Source organism: Perca fluviatilis, chromosome 2 (assembly GCF_010015445.1).
Source record: "Perca fluviatilis chromosome 2, GENO_Pfluv_1.0, whole genome shotgun sequence".
NCBI lineage: Eukaryota > Metazoa > Chordata > Actinopteri > Perciformes > Percidae > Perca > Perca fluviatilis.
The window spans coordinates 4015271-4037770 of NC_053113.1; the positions used below are offsets into that span (position 1 = coordinate 4015271).

The 22500-nt window shown below is 41.1% G+C and overlaps 2 protein-coding genes across 2 annotated transcripts in view; both read right to left on the reverse strand.

The window, feature by feature from the left end:
• LOC120544895 (NLR family CARD domain-containing protein 3-like) overlaps nt 1-686 on the reverse strand; it is a 116504-nt gene extending 115818 nt beyond the window's left edge. The window contains 2 exon segments of the mRNA XM_039778759.1: nt 1-392; nt 528-686. The exon segment at nt 1-392 is cut by the window's left edge and continues 1406 nt beyond it. Coding sequence (XP_039634693.1) covers nt 1-392; nt 528-564 — 429 coding nt within the window. The 5' untranslated portion in view covers nt 565-686.
• Nucleotides 687-18129: 17443 nt separating this feature from the next.
• Nucleotides 18130-22500, reverse strand: part of LOC120571085 (protein MB21D2) — a 14390-nt gene continuing 10019 nt past the window's right edge. The window contains exons 3-4 of the mRNA XM_039819781.1: nt 20573-20978; nt 18130-19371 (exon numbers count right to left, since the gene is read on the reverse strand). Of these exons, the coding sequence (XP_039675715.1) occupies nt 18763-19371; nt 20573-20978 (1015 nt within the window). The 3' untranslated portion in view covers nt 18130-18762. The remainder of the gene's footprint in view (nt 19372-20572; nt 20979-22500) is intronic.

The window sequence follows — 22500 nt, forward strand, 5'->3', positions numbered from 1 at the left end:
AGTGAATGGATATATGAACTTGATGTCCTGGTTGGCTTTGCCTTCAGCCCAGTCCAGAGTGAACTTCTGTGTTAAGACTGTTTTCCCAATGCCAGCCACTCCCTTTGTCATCACTGTTCTGATTGGTTCCTCTCTTCCAGGTGGGGCTTTAAAGATGTCTTCTTGTCTGATTGTTGTTTCTGGTCTGTCTGATTTTCTGGACGTTGTTTCAATCTGTCTGACCTCATGTTCATCATTGACCTCTGCAGTCCCTCCCTCCATGATGTACATCTCTGTGAACATCTGATTCAGAAGGGTTGTGTTTCCTGTTTTAGCAATCCCCTCAAACACACACGGGATCTTCTTGTTTAAGTTAGTCTTGAGTTTACTTTTACAAACTCCAGCAGAACTTCCTGAATGAATACATAATAAAAAAGCTCATTAAGCAATTTTGTAAAGAAACCAGGAACATATTTTGGTCATCTCTGGAGACATTAGTAAACGTCCCATTAGTCCAGAGAGTTAAATCTTTAGAGAAATCCTCTTACTGCGCTGCAGATGGTCAGCCAGCTCGTCCTGCTCCATTCTCCTCAGGAAGTGCAGTGTGATCTTCAGAAATGCCTCTCTGCTGCTCCTCTGCTCTTCATCCTCATCGTCCTTCTGACTCTCTAAGCATTCTGGGTAATCTGGATTCAGAACCTTCTGGATCTTCTTCAGCTCGTTCTTCACAAAAGTGACGATGTTCTCCTCCAGCAGCTGGAACAGAAGTTTATATGAATGACACAATCAAACTGGAATCATTAAAGCAAGCATCAGATACATGTTGGATAGCTGGATTGGGGATCAGAAAAATTTACAGATCCACGGGCCTATCTAGTTTTTTTCTTTTTTTTTCTCCGACGCAGCATCGGGACCCCTGTACCCTTCTCACTCATGGTAGTAACTTTATAACACAACAATTACTAACCCACAACTAACTCTCTTTAAAAGGATAAAACACCATAGCATATAACAATTTGTGACTTAAACAGTTTCTAACACTAATAATTTTACATTTACAAATGTAGCTACACCGCCCAACAGCATGCTGGGTAACATTATAGCTGCTAGCCTAGCTAGCTAGCCAGGTAGCATAAACAGTCTGTTAAGCTGGGAGAGGCTCCGGTCGCTACTGCACATTCAAGAACCGAGAAAAATGTTAGCTAGAGGATGAAGAACCGGCAATACACCAGAACAACGTGTGCTCAAGAGAGGAGCCCTCTGTCGTTCCGAAGTTTTTTGTTTCTAAAAAATCTGACATAATTTAGCCACTGCTGTTGCCTGTTGCTCTAACGTTACTGTGTTAACGTTAAAGACATGTCACTTCAAGCATGCAGTGGAGCAACGTTATGAACGCAATCCACCTACGGTCCCGCTACAGACCGTTGAGCAAGACGGGTTCAGAGCAATGATTAAATCTCTGGATTTAAGATGTCTTGCCTCACCGAAATACGTCCGCCAAACTACTAACATTATTCAAACAGCGAAGGAGGCTGACAGCGGAGCTCCATTCACTTGCCCACTACAACCACACTACAACAACCTAACTTACCTGTGGCCAAGGTAGCGTTTATACAACTAGCTAGCTTACAACTATTTTGTTTTGAAAGGGAAACAATGTTAAAGTTGTTTGTATGTGTGTATTCATTCGATTTGAGTTTATTTTACTACTTTGCATTTTGCACAATAAAAATAGTTTAGCTTCTGTAACTGTTTCATGGATTCTCCTTCATATAAAGTTATTGTGTAATGTCGTGGAGCCAAACCCTTTAGTAATCAAAGCTTTTAGTAAACATGATGACATTAACATGTTTTTGTGATATTCTATGTACTCCTGACAGTAGAATAAGCCATTATAAACCTATATAAAGGTGGCCCATTATTGAAGGCCCATTATTGTTATTTATTTAAATTTATTTTAAGAAATTTGATTACATTATATTTTCGATTTGAATGCACAGTTTTTTAAATAACAAATAAATAAGAATTCAATACATTACGTCTATGTTATTTTCTCTTAGTTAGGAAAGTAATGTTTAGTTAGGAAGGTCTGGTGCCTTTAGTCTCTTCCACATGGTGGAAGGAATGTATAAGGTGGAAGGTATACAGTTTATTATTAGCCCTGGCATCGGTATCGGGACTGAAAAAGTCAGATCGGTGCATCCCTAATGTTGGACAGACTAACACCCCACTGGTTTGAAAAGTGCTACATGGAGATGATTGTGAACAGAAAAGATGTACAGACCATAAATATGGAATCCAGGTGTGTTTGATGCTGCTGGGCAGACTGACCACTGGTAACCTCTGAGCTCTCCTGGTCCACTCTGTGGAGGAATCAGGGAGAATTAGCTCACATCATGTCTGTCCACACAGAGACAAAAAAAAGGTAATTTTCTGTGACTTAAAGTGTTGATTACATCATTTAATCAGATGGTTTCCCCTGACATGAAAGTGTGGATGGTACTGCTGACCCCACTGTGAATCGGCAGAAAGAACTAAGAAGTAAACAAGGGCTACAACATGGTTGGCCTAAAGGACTCCTGAAGCAGCAGACTGGTATCATGATGCCAGGAGGTCTGCAGCTTCTGTGGTCGTGGAGCCAAACATTTGTAGGTAGAAGAAGTTTGGGGAGTCAACGATGAAAAGCATTCTGTTGGCCTGAAAACCTTCTGTTAGCCTCAAAATGATTTTGGCAAACCATCAGCATGCTAAGGAGGGGGAAGCAGAACCTAAATGTCCAGTTTGTAGTCGGGAAGAACCTGGACTGAGGATGCTGTTGGATGGTGGTTCCCTTTTTTTACTTCCCCTTAATGACTTCTGGTCTGACATCCAACTGGCAAACCCACATCCAACATTTGGGAATAATTTAGCATTTTGACCAATTTGGGTCAGGAGACTTGGGGTTGCAGGGGGGGGGGGGCATCTGGTCATGAACCCACCCACTGAAACTTGGCCTTAAGTGTCCAGACTCAAATGGTAAATGTCTTCTCATGGTAAATAGTGTCCTGACCCAGGTGACAGAAACACTTACCAAGGGTCACTGGTTCTCCAGGGGGATGTGCAAATGAAGTTACCCTGGAAGGGGCACTCTCAGGCGCATACATCCCAACCATCACGCTAGTATTCCCAATTGGAAAAGAACATTTGGGAAGAATTTTGCCATTCATGATTTTTAACCAACCCTATGGCTATAGGATATTTAAAATGCTTTTTAATGGGGCTAAAACACCAGATAATATTGGACCAAACCAGGTCCAATATTAAATTGAGATCTATCGAAGACTGGTCTGGTCTTACTGGACAGCTTTCAGATGTGAGAATATAAATATATGTGAAGAAGAAAAACGCTGAAAATAAATTTCAAAACTTCTCTGGAAACATAAAAGTTGAAACATGAATCAGCAATATTATAATGTTATTAACAGCTTACCTCATTTCAGCAGAGGGTTGTTGACCTTTAAAGTCAATAAAGCGATCATGTGACCGGTCACTCTTGAAGGACACACAGCTGGTTTCGGGTTCAGCAGAGTCTGGTCTTTGATGGATCCTGTTACACAGAGAGTAAGACCAACAGGGATGGAAATTCACTTTTTATCATTCAGACACAAAAACAGCTGGAGATACAAGCAGCAACTAAAACAATTTTCACACAAAGAAGTTCAATAAACTACACAAAAAAATGATTAAAAAGCTAAAACACCAGAGAATATATTGGACCAAATCAAATCCAATATTTATCTAAAGTCAAGAGTTGAAGACTGGTTTAAATGGACAGCTTTCAGATGTGAGAATATAAATGTATGTGAAGAAGAAAATAATTTAAAACTTCTCTGGATACATAAAAGTTAAAACATAATTCAGTAATATTTTAATAATAGTAACAGCTTACCTCTTTTCAGCAGAGGGTTGCTCTCCTTTAAAGTTAATAAAGCGATCATTTGACCGGTCGCTCTTAAAAGACACAGAGCTGAGTTCAGGGTCAGGTTCAGGATCAGGTTCAGGAGACTCTGGTCTCCACTGGGTCCTGATAGAAAAACACATTTATTCAGGGTCACATGTTCAGATAAAGTCTCCCTGCTTAAAATATAACATTATTATGTATGTAGGCCTGATTATTTGAATACAAGTAAATGCCAATAATGCTTTACTTTCTTTCCAACACTCAATAACAATATCTTTTGAAATCAGACTTTAAAAAAATCTAAATATAATATTTCAAAATGTTGTCTAAACATCTTTTTCTTTCCAAAAAATAAAAAAAACACTTCATTTTGAAGGAGTGTGCATGAGACTGACACAAAACAACCCAAACGGGACGTATATACATCCAATGAGACTCTTTCCAGTTTGCTGGATGTTAACAACTCACCTCAATCTTCTTCTTAACATTTCAATTTCCCTTTCCATTGCAATTCGATTCTTCTGCCATGCAAGTCTCTCCATCAATCCTCTCTCCTCCATTTTAAGTAGCCTCTCCTCTATTTCTATTCTCCTCTCCCTTACAGGTCTTTTTTTAAAGTAGTGGTGGCTCCATGGACCGGTGAATCTTCATGGACAAACAGCTGGGTTAAGGTTCAGGTTCAGCAGGGTCTGGTCTCTGATGGGTCCTGTTAGAAAGAGAGGAAGACCACTTTTTAATTTCCAGAAACAGAAGCTGCTGGAGAAACTAGAAGCTATCAAACAGGAAATAAAGTCTGAAGCTCTTCACTGAATGATTTCTGCTCTCTGCTCATCCTGCTCTGTCATTCATTATCTTTCCGGGAGAACAGGAACATTGGAAAGACTGTCATCTTTGCACAGAACATTTCTGTCCAGTTCATTAAAATTAAGGACATGACGACACTTCTCTGCCTCCTCCACACATCACTACAACAGTAATAGAGGCATTTAGGTCTGAAAGGTTCCAGAGGAAACAGTAGAGTCCTGTTGTGTCTGACTTTACACTGGTGGGACGACGGTTTGTATAAACACCTGGCAAAGTATTTAAAACCTCCTCTGTAGTAGTTCATGTTACAACATGTAGATTTATCTTCAACACAAGAGTCATCCAAACTTTCTCAGGAAATAAGACGTGAAGTAGAAACATTATATTTATCATCACAGAGCCAGAAACTAACCCTGAAGAGACAAAAGACTAACGTGTTGTTAAAGGAATACGCCACTGTTTGTTGAAAAATGGTTATTCACCATCTCCTCTATATTTATATAGGTGGGCAAACGCATTTTTGTCTCGGTGCATGCATTGTCTTAGTCTGGCGCCGCCGGCGCTAGCTTAGCTTAGCGTAATGAATGGAATCCTTTGTTGCCGTTTAGCATGTCGTCAGTAAAAGTGACTCAACAACAAAAAACAAAACCTAATTTTGGCCTGCGTATTCACAACGAGTAAAAATAGCAATTCAGATTGAGACTAGATGATTTCCTAGGCAGATATTAACTTGGGACTATATTGGGTGGAAGTAGACTACAGCCGAAGCACTGCTACTCGGGCACAGAGATATCGGCAGCCCGCGGCGCCAGACTAAGACAATGCATGCACTGATACAAAAATGCATTTGCTCACCTATATAAATATAGAGGAGACGGTGAATAACCCTTTTTCAACAAACGGTGGCGTATTCCTTTAAAGTATCAAACAGTCTGAAGAGTTGACAGAGAAGAACTCAGGTGAGTTGTTTCCTGATGAGTCACAGCTCCACCTGGCAGGAAGCAGATTTTCACAATAAGAGCTTTGTTTCTTCTCTTTATGTAACTGTGGTTGTTGTTGTCAGTGTGTGTTTTTTTCTTGCTTTGTCCCATCTTGTTTTTTCCAGATTCTCTAGGCATGATTCTTTATATTTCCAGTGTGAGAAGTGTGACAACATACCCCGTTCTCCCCTACACAATGTTATTGACTATAAATATCTACTATAAATATCTAAGCCTCCCTTAGCTATCTCCCATTGCTAAGGGAGGCAAGTCGTATCTAATACCCCGTTTACACGTTCATGTGTCTGTGTGAACGTTTGCATTGCATAACCCTCATGTTGTCCTCGGGTCAAATTTTCAAAGTTTCTATGTCAAAACTTTTGATTTCTTTCAACCAAATTGCCCAAAAATACCACTGATGGTTCCATACATGGAACAGGCTGTGATTATCAAATAACATATGTTCTTCTGGTTAGTCGATTAGTCAAAATAAGTCATAATTTCATATTTTTTTTTAAATCAGAAATTATTTATTATTTAATATAAATTAGGTTCATTGACTATTCATTAAAAAAAAAGCATTGAAAGCACACACACATACACTCTCACACACACATACACTTTCATATACACACACACACACACACTTTCATACACACACACAAACACAGATACACACACACATACAGAAAGATATTTTGAGTGAGACAGGAAATTATTTTGCACAAAAAATATTCTCATTTCAGTCATCCACTACCATTATTTCTTTCCACAAAATAAAATAAAAACACTTAATGTGAAGGAGTGTGCATGAGACTGACTTCACACAAAACAACCCAGACGGGACGTAGTTCCATCCAATGAGACTCGTTCCAGTTTGCTGGATGTTCACAACTCACCTCAATCTTCTTCTTAACATTTCAATTTACCTTTCCATCACAATTCGCTCCTTCTGCCATTCAAGTCTCTCCATCAATCCTCTTTCCTCCATTTCAAATAGCCCCTCCTCCATTTCTATTCACCACTCAAGGTCAGGTTGCCTTATTTTTTAAAGTAGCGGTGACTCTACATGGACACACAGCTGGGTTCAGGTTCAGCAGGGTCTGGTATCTGATGGCTCCTGTTAGAAAGAGAGGAACAGAGGCATTTAGGTCACTACATTTTATTCTGAAAGGTTCCAGAGGAAACAGTAGAGTCCTGTTGTGTCTGACTTTACGCTGGTGGAGACGACGGTTCGTTTTCTGACAGCAGGAGAAAGGCTCGGACCCCACCTATCTTCAAACTCAGCCTTCATTTAGATCTCAGCTACACAGCTGTAAAGTCTTCTGACTGCAGCCTCACGGTTGTGACAGACAGACATATAAACAACTGGCAAAGTATTTAAAACCTCCTCTGTAGTATTTCATGCTACATGTAGATTCATCTTCAACACAAGGAACTTTCCACACGTCGAGTTCCAACATGTTTTAAATGTGATGAACAAACTTTATCATTAAATAGACTCAGTGACGCAGTGGAAGAACTCCAAACTATTAATCATACACGGTGAAAATACTCAGTCCAACGTCCTGCTCTGTTACTAAATGTACTTGATGTAGAAGTAGCAGTGAGAGATCTGATTCTCTGGAACATTACATCATATTTTACTGCTGATTAATACTTTGTGTGTTAACTGTGGATGTGCAGAGTCAGGGGCGTTGGACTGGGGGTAAAACCAATACTGATTACCAGGGACCAGGGGGAGAGAGGGCCCTTGAAAAGTCTGGAATATATTTTATTTTACCTGGATATTTTCATTTCCTAATTCAATTTCATAATACATGTCAGAGGAAGTGTAAAGTTAGTGTATTGGCTGAATAACTTTGTTGATTGACTGACTACATTTTGTATACAAAAAAAGACTAAGGTCTCACCCACCCCTTGCTGATGCACCAAATGGTTTAGTCCATCTGCACGCATTTTGTTTATGTTAGTTCAGTTGAGTATCTGGTGGAGCGCAAACTTCTGCTGTAGAAATGTCTTTTTCAAAGAAAGCAAAATCAGGCTACCAAAAAAGAAAGGAAAGACAGGAGTAGGAGAGAAAACAAAATGAGGGGAAACAATTGATAAATGACTTCTTTTCAAAGAAAGGTGAGCACAAAGTAGAAAAACGAAATCCATGGTGCTAAACTGCTTGAATATCTCCGTTACTGTTAGTGCTAAAAACAAACTGAGACAACCTATTGAAAGAGCAGAACATACACTTTCAAATGATAATTTGGTTATACATGTAATCTGAGGTAAAGGCTAATTAAATAAACTACACTAACAATGCTGTTTGCGCACAACACACCATTTTAATAGCCTAATTTGAAACATGTTTAATTTAAAATTAATAGGCTATAATGTCTATAATTAGCAATAATAGGCTAATCAGTGTCACAGGTAGCTTGGTAGCTCATCGGTAGATACATATCATGTCAACATTGCACAGTTTCAGAAACTGTCACACCAGGAAGTGGAGTAGCGACATATATATATATATATATATATATATATATATATATATATAAGGTCTCCCTCCTTACCCACCAGTGCATCTATGGAAATGCCCCCCTCATCTGAAAGAACTACTCACCCCTCTAACTACAACTCGATCCCTCGGGTCAACAAATTCAAACCACCTCCTTCACCCCAGGACTAAGCTCAGCACCATGGGTGATAGGGCCTTCTGCTCGGCTGCTCCTCGGATCTGGAATGCCCTCCCTCACCATCTGAGGGCACCTCAAACTATTGAGACTTTTTAAAAAAGGACTAAAAACATTTATTTTTAGCAGAACTTATGAGTTTTAATTATCCCTGCAAGTCGTTGCAGTATTTGTATTTTATATTGATATTCTTACCATGCTTTTATGATCTTGACTGTAGCACTTTGAGATTTGCTTCAAATGTAAAGTGCATTACAAATTAAATCTATTGTTATTTTTATTATTATTATTATTATTATTATTATTATTATTATTATTATTATTATCATTTAACAGAATAGCCAGAACTAACCGGTTTCTAGCTGAACTCAGGCAGCTTCGTCAGGAGGAGGAAGAGGACAGAAAGAAGACACACTTTTTTATTTAATTTAATTACATTTTATGTATTTATTTGGTAATACTATATCCTTTTATTTTAATCGTTTTCATTATATATACCTATATTATTTTAATTAATTATTTTAAAAATGTAATCATGTTATTTATTTATTTTGCATAAAGACAGTAAATCTGAAAGATATGACATTTTTAGGATTTATTTTCTGCACTCTGATGTGATTTATTGATCCTCTAATGGATCAATGTAAAGAATGTGGATGTAATGTAGTTGTGAGAGTGTAATCTGTTCCTGAAGTGAAGGAGTATATTTTTGAATCCAAGCTGCAGCAGTGCTGCTGTGTGCTCAAGGTTTCTCTCTCAACAGAGAGAGCAGACAGACTCCAGGGTGGTAACAACTTTGTAGACATTGTCAGTATGTTCTACAAAGATATGAAGATAAGAAATATGAAATCTCTTGAAAAAATGTTATACAGTGTGTGATTATTTATTTATTCCTGTCCATGTTCATTATGACAGATTTACCTGTGTGCTGTCCAATTGGATTCTGTGATTGGTTTTGGGGGAAGGAGTGTCTCCATTGATGTCTTGATGTGTGTCCTTTGTTGTGTTTACAATGTTGTTGGCATCTGGTGGATGCTTTCCTCTGTGTCTGTGTTTTAGACATCCTGCTGCACACAAAATTTCCTTTTCTAAGAATAAATAAAGTGGAACTTTAACTTCTTCTCGTTCTCCTCTCCAAAGCAGAAGGCCTATATCTCCTTTTGTGTATACATCTTTATCCTTATTTGTAAATGATTCAACAGCCACTGACATAAATCAAATGTTTCTGGACTTTATTTGGAAAATAAGTCACATAAGCTAAAGAAAAATGTACTTTCCAGTAGTAAAGCAGAAGGAGGTCTTCAAGTCCTGTGTGTAAATTTAATTGGTTAAAAAGATGTCTTAAAAACCCTGAGTCAATTAGGTATTTTATCCCAAAATTGGAGGTCTTTCTTTTATTTAAAAACGTAATTTTCTGCCAAATAAATTGCCAATTAATTAATCTAAATTCCATCAGCAAGCCCTTCTAGCTTGGAAGCTAGCTTTTGTCCACAATGTTTCACCGCACAAGCCCCAAAAAAAAAAACTCTTCCCTTCTTTTTTTAAAAAAACAACACCCCCTTTTTTTTTTTTCATATTTTTTAAAAAAAAACAAACACAATAAACAAAATTTTTTCCCAAAAAAAAAATTTCATAACACTTTTCTATGTATCTGTACTTAAGTGCCTAGACTCAATAGTGCATAGCCTACTTTTGACTTTTACTTTGTTACATTTTGCAGCAATTATCTATACTTTCTACTCCACTACATTTCGACAATGTTCCGTTAAATTTTCTGATCAGTTTCCCCCTGCCAAAACGTCTTCCTGACTGTCACACGTTTGTCTCACCAGTAAAGTTTGGTTGCCGTAGATACTGTATATATGGGTTACCATAGATACTGTATATATGGGGCACCGCTGATCCAAGCCGGCTCCGGTGCTCCAGAGCCCGGGCGCAGCGCCGCTGACCCTCGGTAATACAGCCCCTGGTAAAAGTGAAAATGAAAACGTTTGTTTTTATTATTCCTGTTTTTAAATCATAGTTGCCATCTATTTCTCTCCACAGCGTCGTTTACTCCTCCGCCAGCCTGCGTAAGACGCGTTCATATCTTATTTATTTGGCTGGACCTCTTCACATCTCCCCATTTGCGCTGCTTCACACACTTTATTTGCTTACTTGCATGGTTAAAGAAAATAAAATACATCCATGAATAAAACCAACCCCATTCCGATTCATTTCGTATGGTTAGGATAGGAACTTTTTATAAAAAGCCAGGTCTTGTTTGTGGTAGTATTTACTTACAAAGTAAATATGTCTCTGGCTATTTGTACTTTTATTTAAGTACTGAGATTCAGTACTTCCTCCACCACGCGCTCCGACAATTTCCACAAACTGTCTCCCAGGAGGTGCACAGGAAGTGTCATGTCCTTATATGGGAATTTGCGGGGCGTTTTCTTATGCTAATTAGGAACAACTGGCACGCGCTTTCAGTTACGAAGACGTGGGATTCATCAATCAACAATTCTGCTGTTTAAGAAAACGTCATGAATCCGGCGTAGACTTTTCTTAGGAACCTTCTTAAGAACATATTTAAGAGAAAACTTAGGAAGATATTGGTGAATGAGGCCCATTGTCGTTAACTGAAATAAAAATAAAAACGAGGCATTCCAAAAAAAACGATAACTAAACTAAAACTGTAATGTCTGTTTGCAAAACTAACTAAAATTATCGAGTAAATGTCCTTAGTTTTATTCTTTGTCAATGTCTTTCACAGAGCAAATAACATATCTTTCAGAGTTGAGATTTCCAACTATAAACCTGTTTTATTCAGTCTATGCTGTAGACATGTATAGTTTCCGACTGGGAACCCAGAAATTCCGACATTCCACATCAAATGGAACACAACAGAGTCCATGCCCCTCGCCTGGCATCATAGCGGTACCGAAAGTCGGAAGAAAGCGGCAGAGTCCTATTTCATTATGACTGTGTCAGATAAAAGCAAGGGCCTCGCAGTGGTAAAATATGTGGACAATTAAGGGAAAAATCCCACGAATTTTAAAGTACATTTGAGAAGCGCGCACAAGGAGGATAACCTAGCTTACTTTAACAAGCAGTGACAGGGCAAGGAGAAGACAAAGCCCCCTTCCCCTGAAACAGAAGCTATCCCCGGTAACGTTACAGGGCATGGATGTATGGGTACAGGTCCAGGCAGCATGACAGAGACAACTTGTGTAGACTGTTTACATACAGTATCTCACAAAAGTGAGTACACCCCTCACATTTTAGTAAATATTTAATTATATCTTTTAATGGGACAACACTGAAGAAATTACACTTTGCTACAATGTAAAGTATTAAGTGTACAGCTTGTATAACAGTGTACATGTGCTGCCCCCTCAAAATAACTCAATGATTTTTAAAGGCCAGTTATTTCATGGATCCAGGATACTATGCATCCTGATAAAGTTCCCTTGGCCTTTGGAATTAAAATACCCCCCACATCATCACATACCCTTCACCATACCTAGAGATTGGCATGGGGTACTTTCCATAAAATCATCTCTCAATGCAAATCAAACCAGCTATTAGGCTAACCGACATAAAACCATGCCAATCTCTAGGTATGGTAGGATATGGTTTATGTTGTGGTGGGGGGGGGGGCTATTTTAATTCCAAAGGCCAGGGGAACTTTATCAGGATGCATAGTATCCTGGATCCATGAAATAACTGTTCTTTAAAAATATAAATCTGCCTGCCTCTATGGGAATTTAACATAGGGGTGGACTGACTTTTGTTGCCAGCGGTTTAGACATTAATGGCTGTGTGTTGAGTTATTTTGAGGGGACAGCACATTTACACTGTTATACAAGCTGTAAACTTAATACTTTACATTGTAGCAAAGTGTAATTTCTTCAGTGTTGTTCCATTAAAAGATATAATGAAATATTTACTAAAATGTGAGGGGTGTACTCACTTTTGTGAGATACTGTATTTGTGCTCATCATCATATGTACATTTTATGTACTGGTGTTATTGTTGAATACATATTTCTAAAATTGTATGATGTTTTTGTTGAGTTATTACAAAATACTTTTTTCAGACCTTTTTGAATCTTGCCCTCCAACAAATAACCCATATTACAGAAAAAGCATTTTCAAAAAATAAAAACTAAACTAGCAAACCCGCTTTAAAAACTAATTAAAATTAAACTGAATTTGAAAACAAAAAGTCAAAACGAAATAAAAATAAAAACTAATGAAAAATGCAAAACTATAATAACCTTGGTACACGGACACGTTTATCTAGGGTTTTTTTCATGGTGGTCAGCACGTAACAGGAAACATCTACGGAGGTTGGGTTTAAGAAAAGTAAAATAATTTAAAAAAATGGTCTCCTGGGGGAAAAGTTCTGTGTTGTTTGACCCATCCACCACCGCAACCAGCCTCCCTGCGCGGACATTCGGCTTTTCATACTACTCGCTACCGTAGTCGTGCTGTGATGACGAAAAGATGCTTCCCATTGTAATACATTAATTTAACAAACGTGCTGACCATCATGAAAAAAAAAACGAGATAAACGTGTCCGTGTACAATAAATAGATTAAATTACGTGACCATTTCATGAACAGACTGGGTTGAATTGTAACTTACTTATTAGGAACAAATCTTTATGTTTTCCTAATTGGTTCCAAAGAGATTTAAATCACATTCTTAATCTTTTCAATGAATCTGGTGATATGCTATCCTATCAACAGTTTATGAATGTACACAGTTTTCCCATTCCTTTCAGAGAATTTAATTCTTTAACTCGTGCAATCCGGTTTAATTCTACTTATAAAAAAATGACTTAACTTATGGTGCACACAATATATATCACAGCCTTTACTATCATTGGATGGAATTGAAATAACGGATATAAAGTGTAACAATAGTCACCAAATTTTTCAGAGAAATAATTCAGTTTTTGTGGAAATCTAAAATTGAGAAGATGAAGTGGACAAGGGCTTGGCTTCTACCGTATAAGTACTGTGTGTGTGTCTGTGTTTGTCTGTGTGTGTGTGTGTACTGAGACTCAGAGGACCAATCAGACAGGAGTTTGAGTTATTTTATCAAGTGCTATTTACAACAGTAGTTACACATTACAGGAGATAAAGTCACTGTGTTTCTATGGCAACAGCAACCGTTCAGACGACAGTGTACAGTGAATAAAAGTGGAGGAGCTTTCCAGGCGGGGGAGGAGCTGCCATCTGAAGGGTTAACTCATCCAAATCAATGTTGCATAAAGAAATCATCATCAGAACAAAGCAGAGCAGCAACATGGAGAAAATAAAAGCTCACAGTTAAACAGAGAGAGGAGTCAGGTCAAAGGTCACGGAGCTCCGCACAACAGCACACTGATTACATCTCCACCAAGCAGGAGGGTGTGTGTGTGTGTGTGTGTGTGTGTGTGTGTGTGTGTGTGTGTGTGTGTGTGTGTGCCTGTGTGTGCGTGTGTGTCTGTGGCTGTGTGTGCGTGCGCCTGTGTGTGTGTGTATGTGTGTGTTTCCACTAATTGCACTTGAGGATGAGGATATGAAGATCACATTACCGGTCAGAGATGTCTGCAGGTTGTTTTGGCATTTTTATGGAAATGTTTTGGGACGGCTGAAATAAAAATTCAACAAACAGAACCTCCAACGCAACCAGCTCAGGATCAACTACAACTCCCATGATGCTTAAACACAAAATAGCAACAAAAACGTTAACAAAAGACAAAAACCTCGAAAACAAAGTGCCATTAGTTGATGACTAGTATAATCTACATTTACACTACAAAATTATCTTTTAAATTGTCTCTTTACATTCACTAGCAGACACATTTTTTCCAGAATAAAGTCCCTTACTGGTGGACACAGGAAGGGGAAGGACTTGGCATCTCTATACATACTCTATAAGAGGCTGAGAAACTAACTGGTTGTGTTGAAGGAGAGTTTGTCATCAAGTTAAAACTAATAACGCAGCTGCAGAGAAAACATGACACAGATATACGGTGGAGGCGGAGCTTAATCACGTCTGATAGGAAGTGACTGTAACGGGGAGTGACATCTTCGCGTCTAAAAGGAACATTCTGTGACATTTTACACCCGAAGAATGGCCGTAACGCAGATAAACCATGGCCACGTTCAGCCCCGACGTAACGCAGCAGATAAACCATGTCCACGTTCAGCCCTGATGTAACGCAGCAGATAAACCATGTCCACGTTCAGCCCTGATGTAACGCAGCAGATAAACCATGTCCACGTTCAGCCCTGACGTAACGCAGCAGATAAACCATGTCCACGTTCAGCCCGACGTAACGCAGCAGATAAACCATGTCGGTTCAGCCCGCGTACACAACAGATAAACCATGGCCACGTTCAGCCCCGACGTAACGCAGCAGATAAACCATGTCCACGTTCAGCCCTGATGTAACGCAGCAGATAAACCATGTCCACGTTCAGCCCTGATGTAACGCAGCAGATAAACCATGTCCACGTTCAGCCCTGACGTAACGCAGCAGATAAACCATGTCCACGTTCAGCCGTACGACAGATAAACCTTACAAGTAAGCACAATAACCTTATTCACAGCAATAAACTAGACTAAGCACAATAACCATTCCACGTTCTACGCAAGATAAACTGTCACGTTCAGCCGGTAAGCACAGATAAACCATTCCACGTTCAGCCCTTTACGAGCAGATAAACCATGTCGTTCAGCCCTGATGTAAGCAGCAGATAAACCATGTCAGTACCCCGGTACTACTTCCACGTAAGCAGCAGATAAACCTGTCCACGTTCAGCCAGTAACGAGCAGATAAACCATTCCACGTTCAGCCCCGCGTAACGCAGCAGATAAACCATGTCCACGCGTTCAGCCCTGATGTAACGCAGCAGATAAACCATGTCCACGTTCAGCCCGCGTAACGCAGCAGATAAACCATGTCCACGTTCAGCCCTGATGTAACGCAGCAGATAAACCATGTCCACGTTCAGCCCTGACGTAACGCAGCAGATAAACCATGTCCACGTTCAGCCCCGACGTAACGCAGCAGATAAACCATGTCCACGTTCAGCCCTGATGTAACGCAGCAGATAAACCATGTCCACGTTCAGCACTGATGTTAAGCTGCTTCTTAATTCTTATCTGATATCTCCTTGACTCGTCGGTCCTCAGCTCCTTCTGTCCTCGACTCCTGTCCCTCCTCGGTGAAGGCCATCTGTGTGTGTGTGTGTGTGTGTGTGTGTGTGTGTTTGTGGCTGTTTGCGTGCCTGTGTGTGTGCCTTTTTGTCTGTCTGTCAAGGCCACCCAATTTGGGGCCCGCGGGCCAAGTTTGGTTCGTGCACTCTTTGTTTTGGCTTGCCATGGATTTGACCTGCTCTTGCTTATTCTCCTTATTTTAAAGTAATGACTACGAAACGTACATTTTCTGCAGTTCAAAAGTACGTAATCTAGTTTAATGGCAATGTAATGCACAGTGCTGGTAAACTTTATCTATGGAGAATGGCAAGAATTATGGTATTCTCAACATCGACATTTATTGTTGGCCTGTGGCCTTCTATCCAGATACATTTTGGCCCTTCATATGAAAGAATTTGGGCACCTCTGGTCTAAGCTCTTATCACCGAGGAGGGATCATGGAGAAGCTGTGCAGCTGAAGGAGTTTCTAACTCCGGACATCTTTGCTCACACACGTCTGTTAACCGTCTCTCAAAATAGTTTCATGGCAGATTCTCACAACCGTTCCCAGATCGATGTCTCTACAAACCAGACCACCTCTTTTTGCAATATCACCGTGTTCTTCACCGTGTACCCTCTCGGTTTGATAAACATTTTAAACGTGCGGTACGACCATTCTTTGACGGCGTCTACTGATATGAAACATCAAGTCAGAATCAGGACGAACACGTCGTCCAACAATCAGGAGGAACAGTGAAGATCTGTTATACATTCTGTGCAAAATTAGACAAAAAAGTAGTCCACAGACATCATCATCATCATCATCTTCATCTACGGTGAGGTTTCTATATGTACACTTAGTTTCTAAGACGTTAGTACCATCGTTGTCCCGCAGGCAGCAGGACGGAGACATTCCTCAGAGGGTCAAAATAATCCACCTTCAGACACAACTCTGATAATCCTCCTGGTAGTCAAGTCATGAGGCAGGTATCCATCTAATCATCGAGCAAACTTTTGGAACGTCGCAAAAAAGAAAATGCGAATTAGAAGTGTTTCCATCAACTGGTTTAAAGCGAATAAACTAGACTACAGGGGGCTCAGGGCCTCCGGGGGCCTCCAGAAGACCTGTACATTAAAGGAGAACAGGTGGGTGGAGCTTCAGTGTCACACAGCCAATCAGGTTACAGCTTTAGAGAGAAAAGTAACTTCAACGATTAACCGATTAGCGATCATTTTTCTGTCGATCAACGTATTGTTGCAGCTGTAGTTTGACTAACGTAAGTTCACCACACACAGGCATGCACGCACTCACGCACGCGGACACCGTAACGTTGGAAACAGCAGTTCCATCTTAAAAGGTGGATTTTCTTTTGCCTCGTCCTTCAGGTATTTTTATTTTTTTTTAAACAACATTTTTAAAAAGGCATTCAGCAGGTTTTAAAAAAACACAGCAGGGCACACAGTGAAAGAGAAAGGGAAGGAAGGGACGGGGAGTAGAAAAATCTACATCAAAATAAAAATAAAACTGTGGCAGACTCAACTAGACGATCACCTCACTTCACTCAAATTTACAAAATAAAGTTCTGTAATAAAGGAGGCGGAGAGATGGAGGCAGGGTACCCTCGGGGTTCTCACACTTACATTTAAGACCTTTTTAAAACCAGTTAGGATGACATGTAAAGCCAACTTTAGGGGATCATATAACGGAACATCAGTGTGGGATTTTAAACCCAAGAACAGTAGTATTTACGGAGTAACGTTACCGTCCAAAAAGCGGCAAAAATTTTGAAATTTTGAATTGAAAAACAACCTTTTTTGTGTGCCAGTTTGCAACTTTTGACCTACTTTTAAGACCTTTTTAAAACCACTTAGGAAGGAATTTAAAGCCAACTTTAGGGGGCCATATGATGGACAATCAGTGTGGGATTTTAAAGTAGTATTTACGGAGTGACAGTCCAATAAAAGAAACGCCAAAAATGTTGAAATAAAAACGTAAAAAAAAAGCAAAAACTATGTTTGGAAAAACAGCTTTTTTTGCCTTAGGTGTTGCCCTAATAATGGCAGGAAAAACCCCTGACTATGCTTGTTTGTTTGTTTGTTTATGTTAATGCATCAACCAACGAGGCAAATTCCTCGTAAGAATTTAGTTTCTTTAACAATAAATTGGGTTGGGCACCGAAACTCAGTGCCTAAACGACCGGCATCTACCAGACTGAATTGCAATACAGATTTCGGTGTCTCATTTTGGTGCCAATTAAAGGCCTTCTGCGCTGCTCTCTGATGCTCTGAAACGGACGTTAAAGGCAACAGGAGCATCGCTGCATGTGATGTTAGTTAACACTACACTCGAAAGCAGCTAATGTTAGCCTACCGTTAGCTAGCAGCTGGATTAAACACGGTTAAAATGCTGACAGCTAAACGGTGTAAAGTGTGACTGTAGAGGATTCCAACAGCGGGACGTTAAGCAGTCTGCAGCAGTCGTTGTCGGAAAAACAACACAGACGGTGCGTTCACTTGAAACTAGTAAGCCTTGTGGTGCATTCAAAGTTATTGTAAAATACCCTATTTTTTTTAAGTATCGGTTCAGGCACCGGCACGGTTTTAAAAGTATCGTTTTAGCACCGGAATCGGAAAAACCCCAAACGATACCCAACCCTAACAATAAATGCAGTTCTGATTCCGATCTTAGTCTCGTTTAACACGTTAAAAACCCGGCAGGTACCCTGAAGGTACCCTGGGAAGGCAGAGAGGAGAAGGAGAAGAGAACGTTTCTCAGAACCTATTTAGTCAGAAACTTCATCCAACGTCTGAGTCCTTTTTCATCAATGCGATCCGATTTTATATATCCTCCAAGTCCAAGTCATCAGTCTGCGAGACCAAGTCAGGTCACGAGTCCAAAGAATAGGGTCTCATAGGGTCTTGAGTCCAGAGAAAAGAATCTTGAGTCCAGAGAATAGGGTCTTGAGTCCAAAAAATAGGGTATTGAGTCCAGAGAATAGAGTCTTGAGTCCAGAGAATAGGATCTTGAGTCGACTCAAGACTCTATTCTCTGGACCCGATTCCAGAGAATAGAGTCCAGAGTCTTGAGTCCAGAGAATAGAGTCTACAGTCTCTATTCAAGTCCCGAGAAGGCAAAGAGAAGAAGAAGAAGGAGGAGAAGAAGAGAATGCTTGTGTCTCAGTTTGTTTCGTGTCTCAGAAGAACTTGTCGTCGATGCGGAAGTGCGGCCGCGTGACGTCGTCGGGGTTGATGAACACCGAGATGGACTTCCCGGGGTTCTCGGTGACGAGCTGCTGCAGCTTCTTGGCCAGCCGGTCGTCGGGTTGGCTGTCGCCGCCGGCGTCCGACTGCGGCGAGGGCGGGTTGCCTGTGGCGCTGCTGCCTGCGCCTCCTCCGCGCCACTGCACCTCCACCGTGAGCCGGTTGGCGGCCTTGGCGTGCTCGATGGTGCTGCGCAGGTGCTCGGCCGGGTCCGAGCGCACCGAGGAGAGTTTGCGGGCGTGCAGCATGGCGTCGGCGTCCGACAGCTGCTCCAGCATGTTGCACTGCGGGATGAAGTAGTTGGGACACGTCTTGTTGACCAGGCAGTGCTGCAGGTCGTCGATCAGGCCCAGCAGGAAGTGGGCGGAGAAGTCGTCCTGGCTCAGGAAGTTGGCGGGGAGGCGGTCGCACGCCCACAGCATGATGCTGCGCAGGTGGTACGGGCTCACGGCGCGGGGCCGCGACAGCAGCTTGATGATGATGGCTTTACAGGCCTGGTAGGCCTGCATCAGGCTGGACGAGATGCACTTCTTCAGCTGCACCTGCACAACATGGACACACACAGGAATACACATGAATACATTAAATATACATGAAATACACATTAAATATACATTAAATACACACAGATACATACCGGAATACATATTAAATATACATGAAATACACATTAAATACGCAGGAATACATGAAATACACAGGAACACACGCACACAAACAGAGACCCACACACCCACTAAATACAACACTCGCTTTCAACGTTTACGCCAATTTTTTTACGCCTCTTTGGCGATTCTTTCTTCAGCTACACCTGTCAGAGAAAACCCGATTAGTTGAACTTTTTAAAGTAATATTTAAAGTAGTCCTGTCAGGTCCATTAAAGTCAAGAACAACACAGACAATAAAAATACTTTAGGACGTTTTTATTAAATAAATCACGAATTACAAATAGGCGGTATGGCTCTGTTCAGAGGACACACACACAGTTTAAGACTGGGAGAGCTAAACTATTCCCCTATATAAACAGAGCAGCAACAACGATACAGAAGCCTACGCCACATTATACACGACAAGGTGGAGCTGGGGAGGAGGTGGGTTGCATAGATGCGAGCAGCAAGCAGTTAGGAGCAAACTAAAGCAGCTTTAAGTAGGGCGCCCTGTTGTAGTGTAGCAGCGAGTGAGTTGACCAGCTGACGCGCTGATGCATATTGTTGGCCAATAGCGGTTAGCGGTGTCTTGACTACATGGCCTGCCAGAACTGATGCTGGACACTCAATTTTTGTCGCCTCTGTTGGACTAATTTATCGCCTTTACGGACATTTCTTTCTGTCATTTGTCACATTTTTGACACGCCTCTCTTTCTGATGCTTTTGTCACCATTTCTTTTTGACGTTTCTCCAGCCGCGGAACGCCTCGCTGACAGCGTTTTCTACCAAACTTTTGAATGCTTTTTGTCGCCACTTTTAGACTTGTAGCATTTTTTTTCAAATCTTTTGTCGTTTTCCAACGTATTTGTCACCTTTTTCTGACATTTCTCCACCCGCGGAACGCCTCGCTGATGCCGTTTTCACCCCAACTTTTGGACGCTTTTTTCCATTTTTTTTGTCATTTTTCAAACGTTTTTGTTACCTTTTTCAACACCTTTTCCTGACGTTTTTATCACCTTTTATAGTACTTTTTTGTCTCCGTTTCCTACTCGTTTGTCGGACCGTTACCTGTGGAAAGTAAAAGAGAGCAACGCACCTCGCTGCGGGCGAAGGACAGCCGCCACTCGTTCTCCTTGCGGCCTTTGTGCGAGCAGGCGGGGACGAGGTAGAAGCCGCTGATCACCTCCTCCTCGGTGATCTTGCCGTCCCAGAAGTGGTTCTCCATCAGCCAGCTCTGCGCCACGGCCGGCCAGCCTTTGAAGGACACCACGGGCACGATGTCGTAGAGCATGCGGCTGCTGCCCACGCCCAGGATGACGGAGATGACCGTGCCGTTCCGCTGCACCTTCTCCACCCGCGGGACGCCTCGCTGCGGCTTCTTCTGCACCTCCAGCAGCACCAGCGAGACCGCCTGGTGGAACCAGTCGGCCACCAGCGTCGGAGAGAAGAAGTAGTTCACCGTGCCGCTGATGTGGTCGACCACGGTGCAGCAGTCCTTCCACCTGTTCACATCAAGACATTTACATACATATAGAAATCATAACAACACATATATGTCTATACACACACACACACACACACACACACACACACACACACACACACACACACACACACACACACACACACACACACACACACACACACACACACACACACACACACACACACACACACACACACACACACACACACACACACACCCAAGTATTCCTACCACTTGAACTTTTCCACATTTCTTTTTTTTTTTTTAAGATTTTTTTTTTGGGGTTTTCCCTTTATTAGTAGTAGAGACTGTAGATAGACATGAAAGGGGGAGAGAGAGGGGATGTTACGCAGCAAAGGGCAGCAGGTCGGATTTGAACCCGTGCCGCTGCAGGACTCTAGAGGCCGCCACAAAGTTGTAACGTAACTTTTTGTTACGTTACAACCACAAATGCAAATGTATTTCATTGGGATTTTATGTGATAGACCAACACAAAGTGGCGCATTATTGTGAAGTGGAAGGAAAATGATACATGGTTTTCAAAGGTTTTTACAAATAAAAAACTGAAAAGTGTGGCGTTCGAAAAGTATTCAGCCCCCTTTACTCAGATACCCCTAAATAAAACCCAGTGCAACCAAATGCCTTCAGAAGTCACCTAATTAGTAAATGGAGTGAAGGCCTCAGGAGGTTAGTTAGAGTGAACATTAGTGAACAAACAGCATCATGAAGCCCAAGGAACATACCAGACAGGTCCGGGATAAAGTTGTGAAGTTTAAAGCAGGGTTAGGTTATAAAAAAAAAACATCCCAAGCTTTGAACATCTCACGGAGGACTGTTCAATCCATCATCCGAAAATAGGAAGAGTATGGCACAACTGCAAACCCACCAAGACATGGCCATCCACCTAAACTGACAGGCCAAGCAAGGAGAGCATTGACCAGAGAAGCAGCCAAGAGGCCCATGGAAACTCTGGAGGAGCTGCAGAGATCCACAGCTCAGGTGGGAGAATCTGTCCACAGGACAACTATTAGTCGTGCACTCCAGAAATCGGGCCTTTATGGAAGAGTGGCAAGAAGAAAGCCATTGTTGAGACAAAGCCATAAGAAGTCCCGTTTGCAGTTTGCCACAAGCCATGTGGGGGGGACACAGCAAACAGGTGGAGGAAGGTGCTCTGGTCAGATTTAAATACTACTTTAAGATTTTTTTATTGGTCACAAAATTTGAAGTTTTTTCATTTGAAAACCATGTATCATTTTCATTCCACTTCACAATAATGCGCCACTTTGTGTTGGTCTATCACATAAAATACCAATGAAATACATTTACATTTGTGGTTGTAACGTAACAAATTGTGGAAAAGTTCAACTTTTGCAAAGCCTCTGTATGTATGTACATTAACACACACACACACACACACACACACACACACACACACACACACACACACACACACACAAACTAAATAAATATAAATTCAGAGAAAAATCACCTTTTCTGGGATTTGGGGTGTTATTTTGTGTCTCTGGTGCTTCCACACG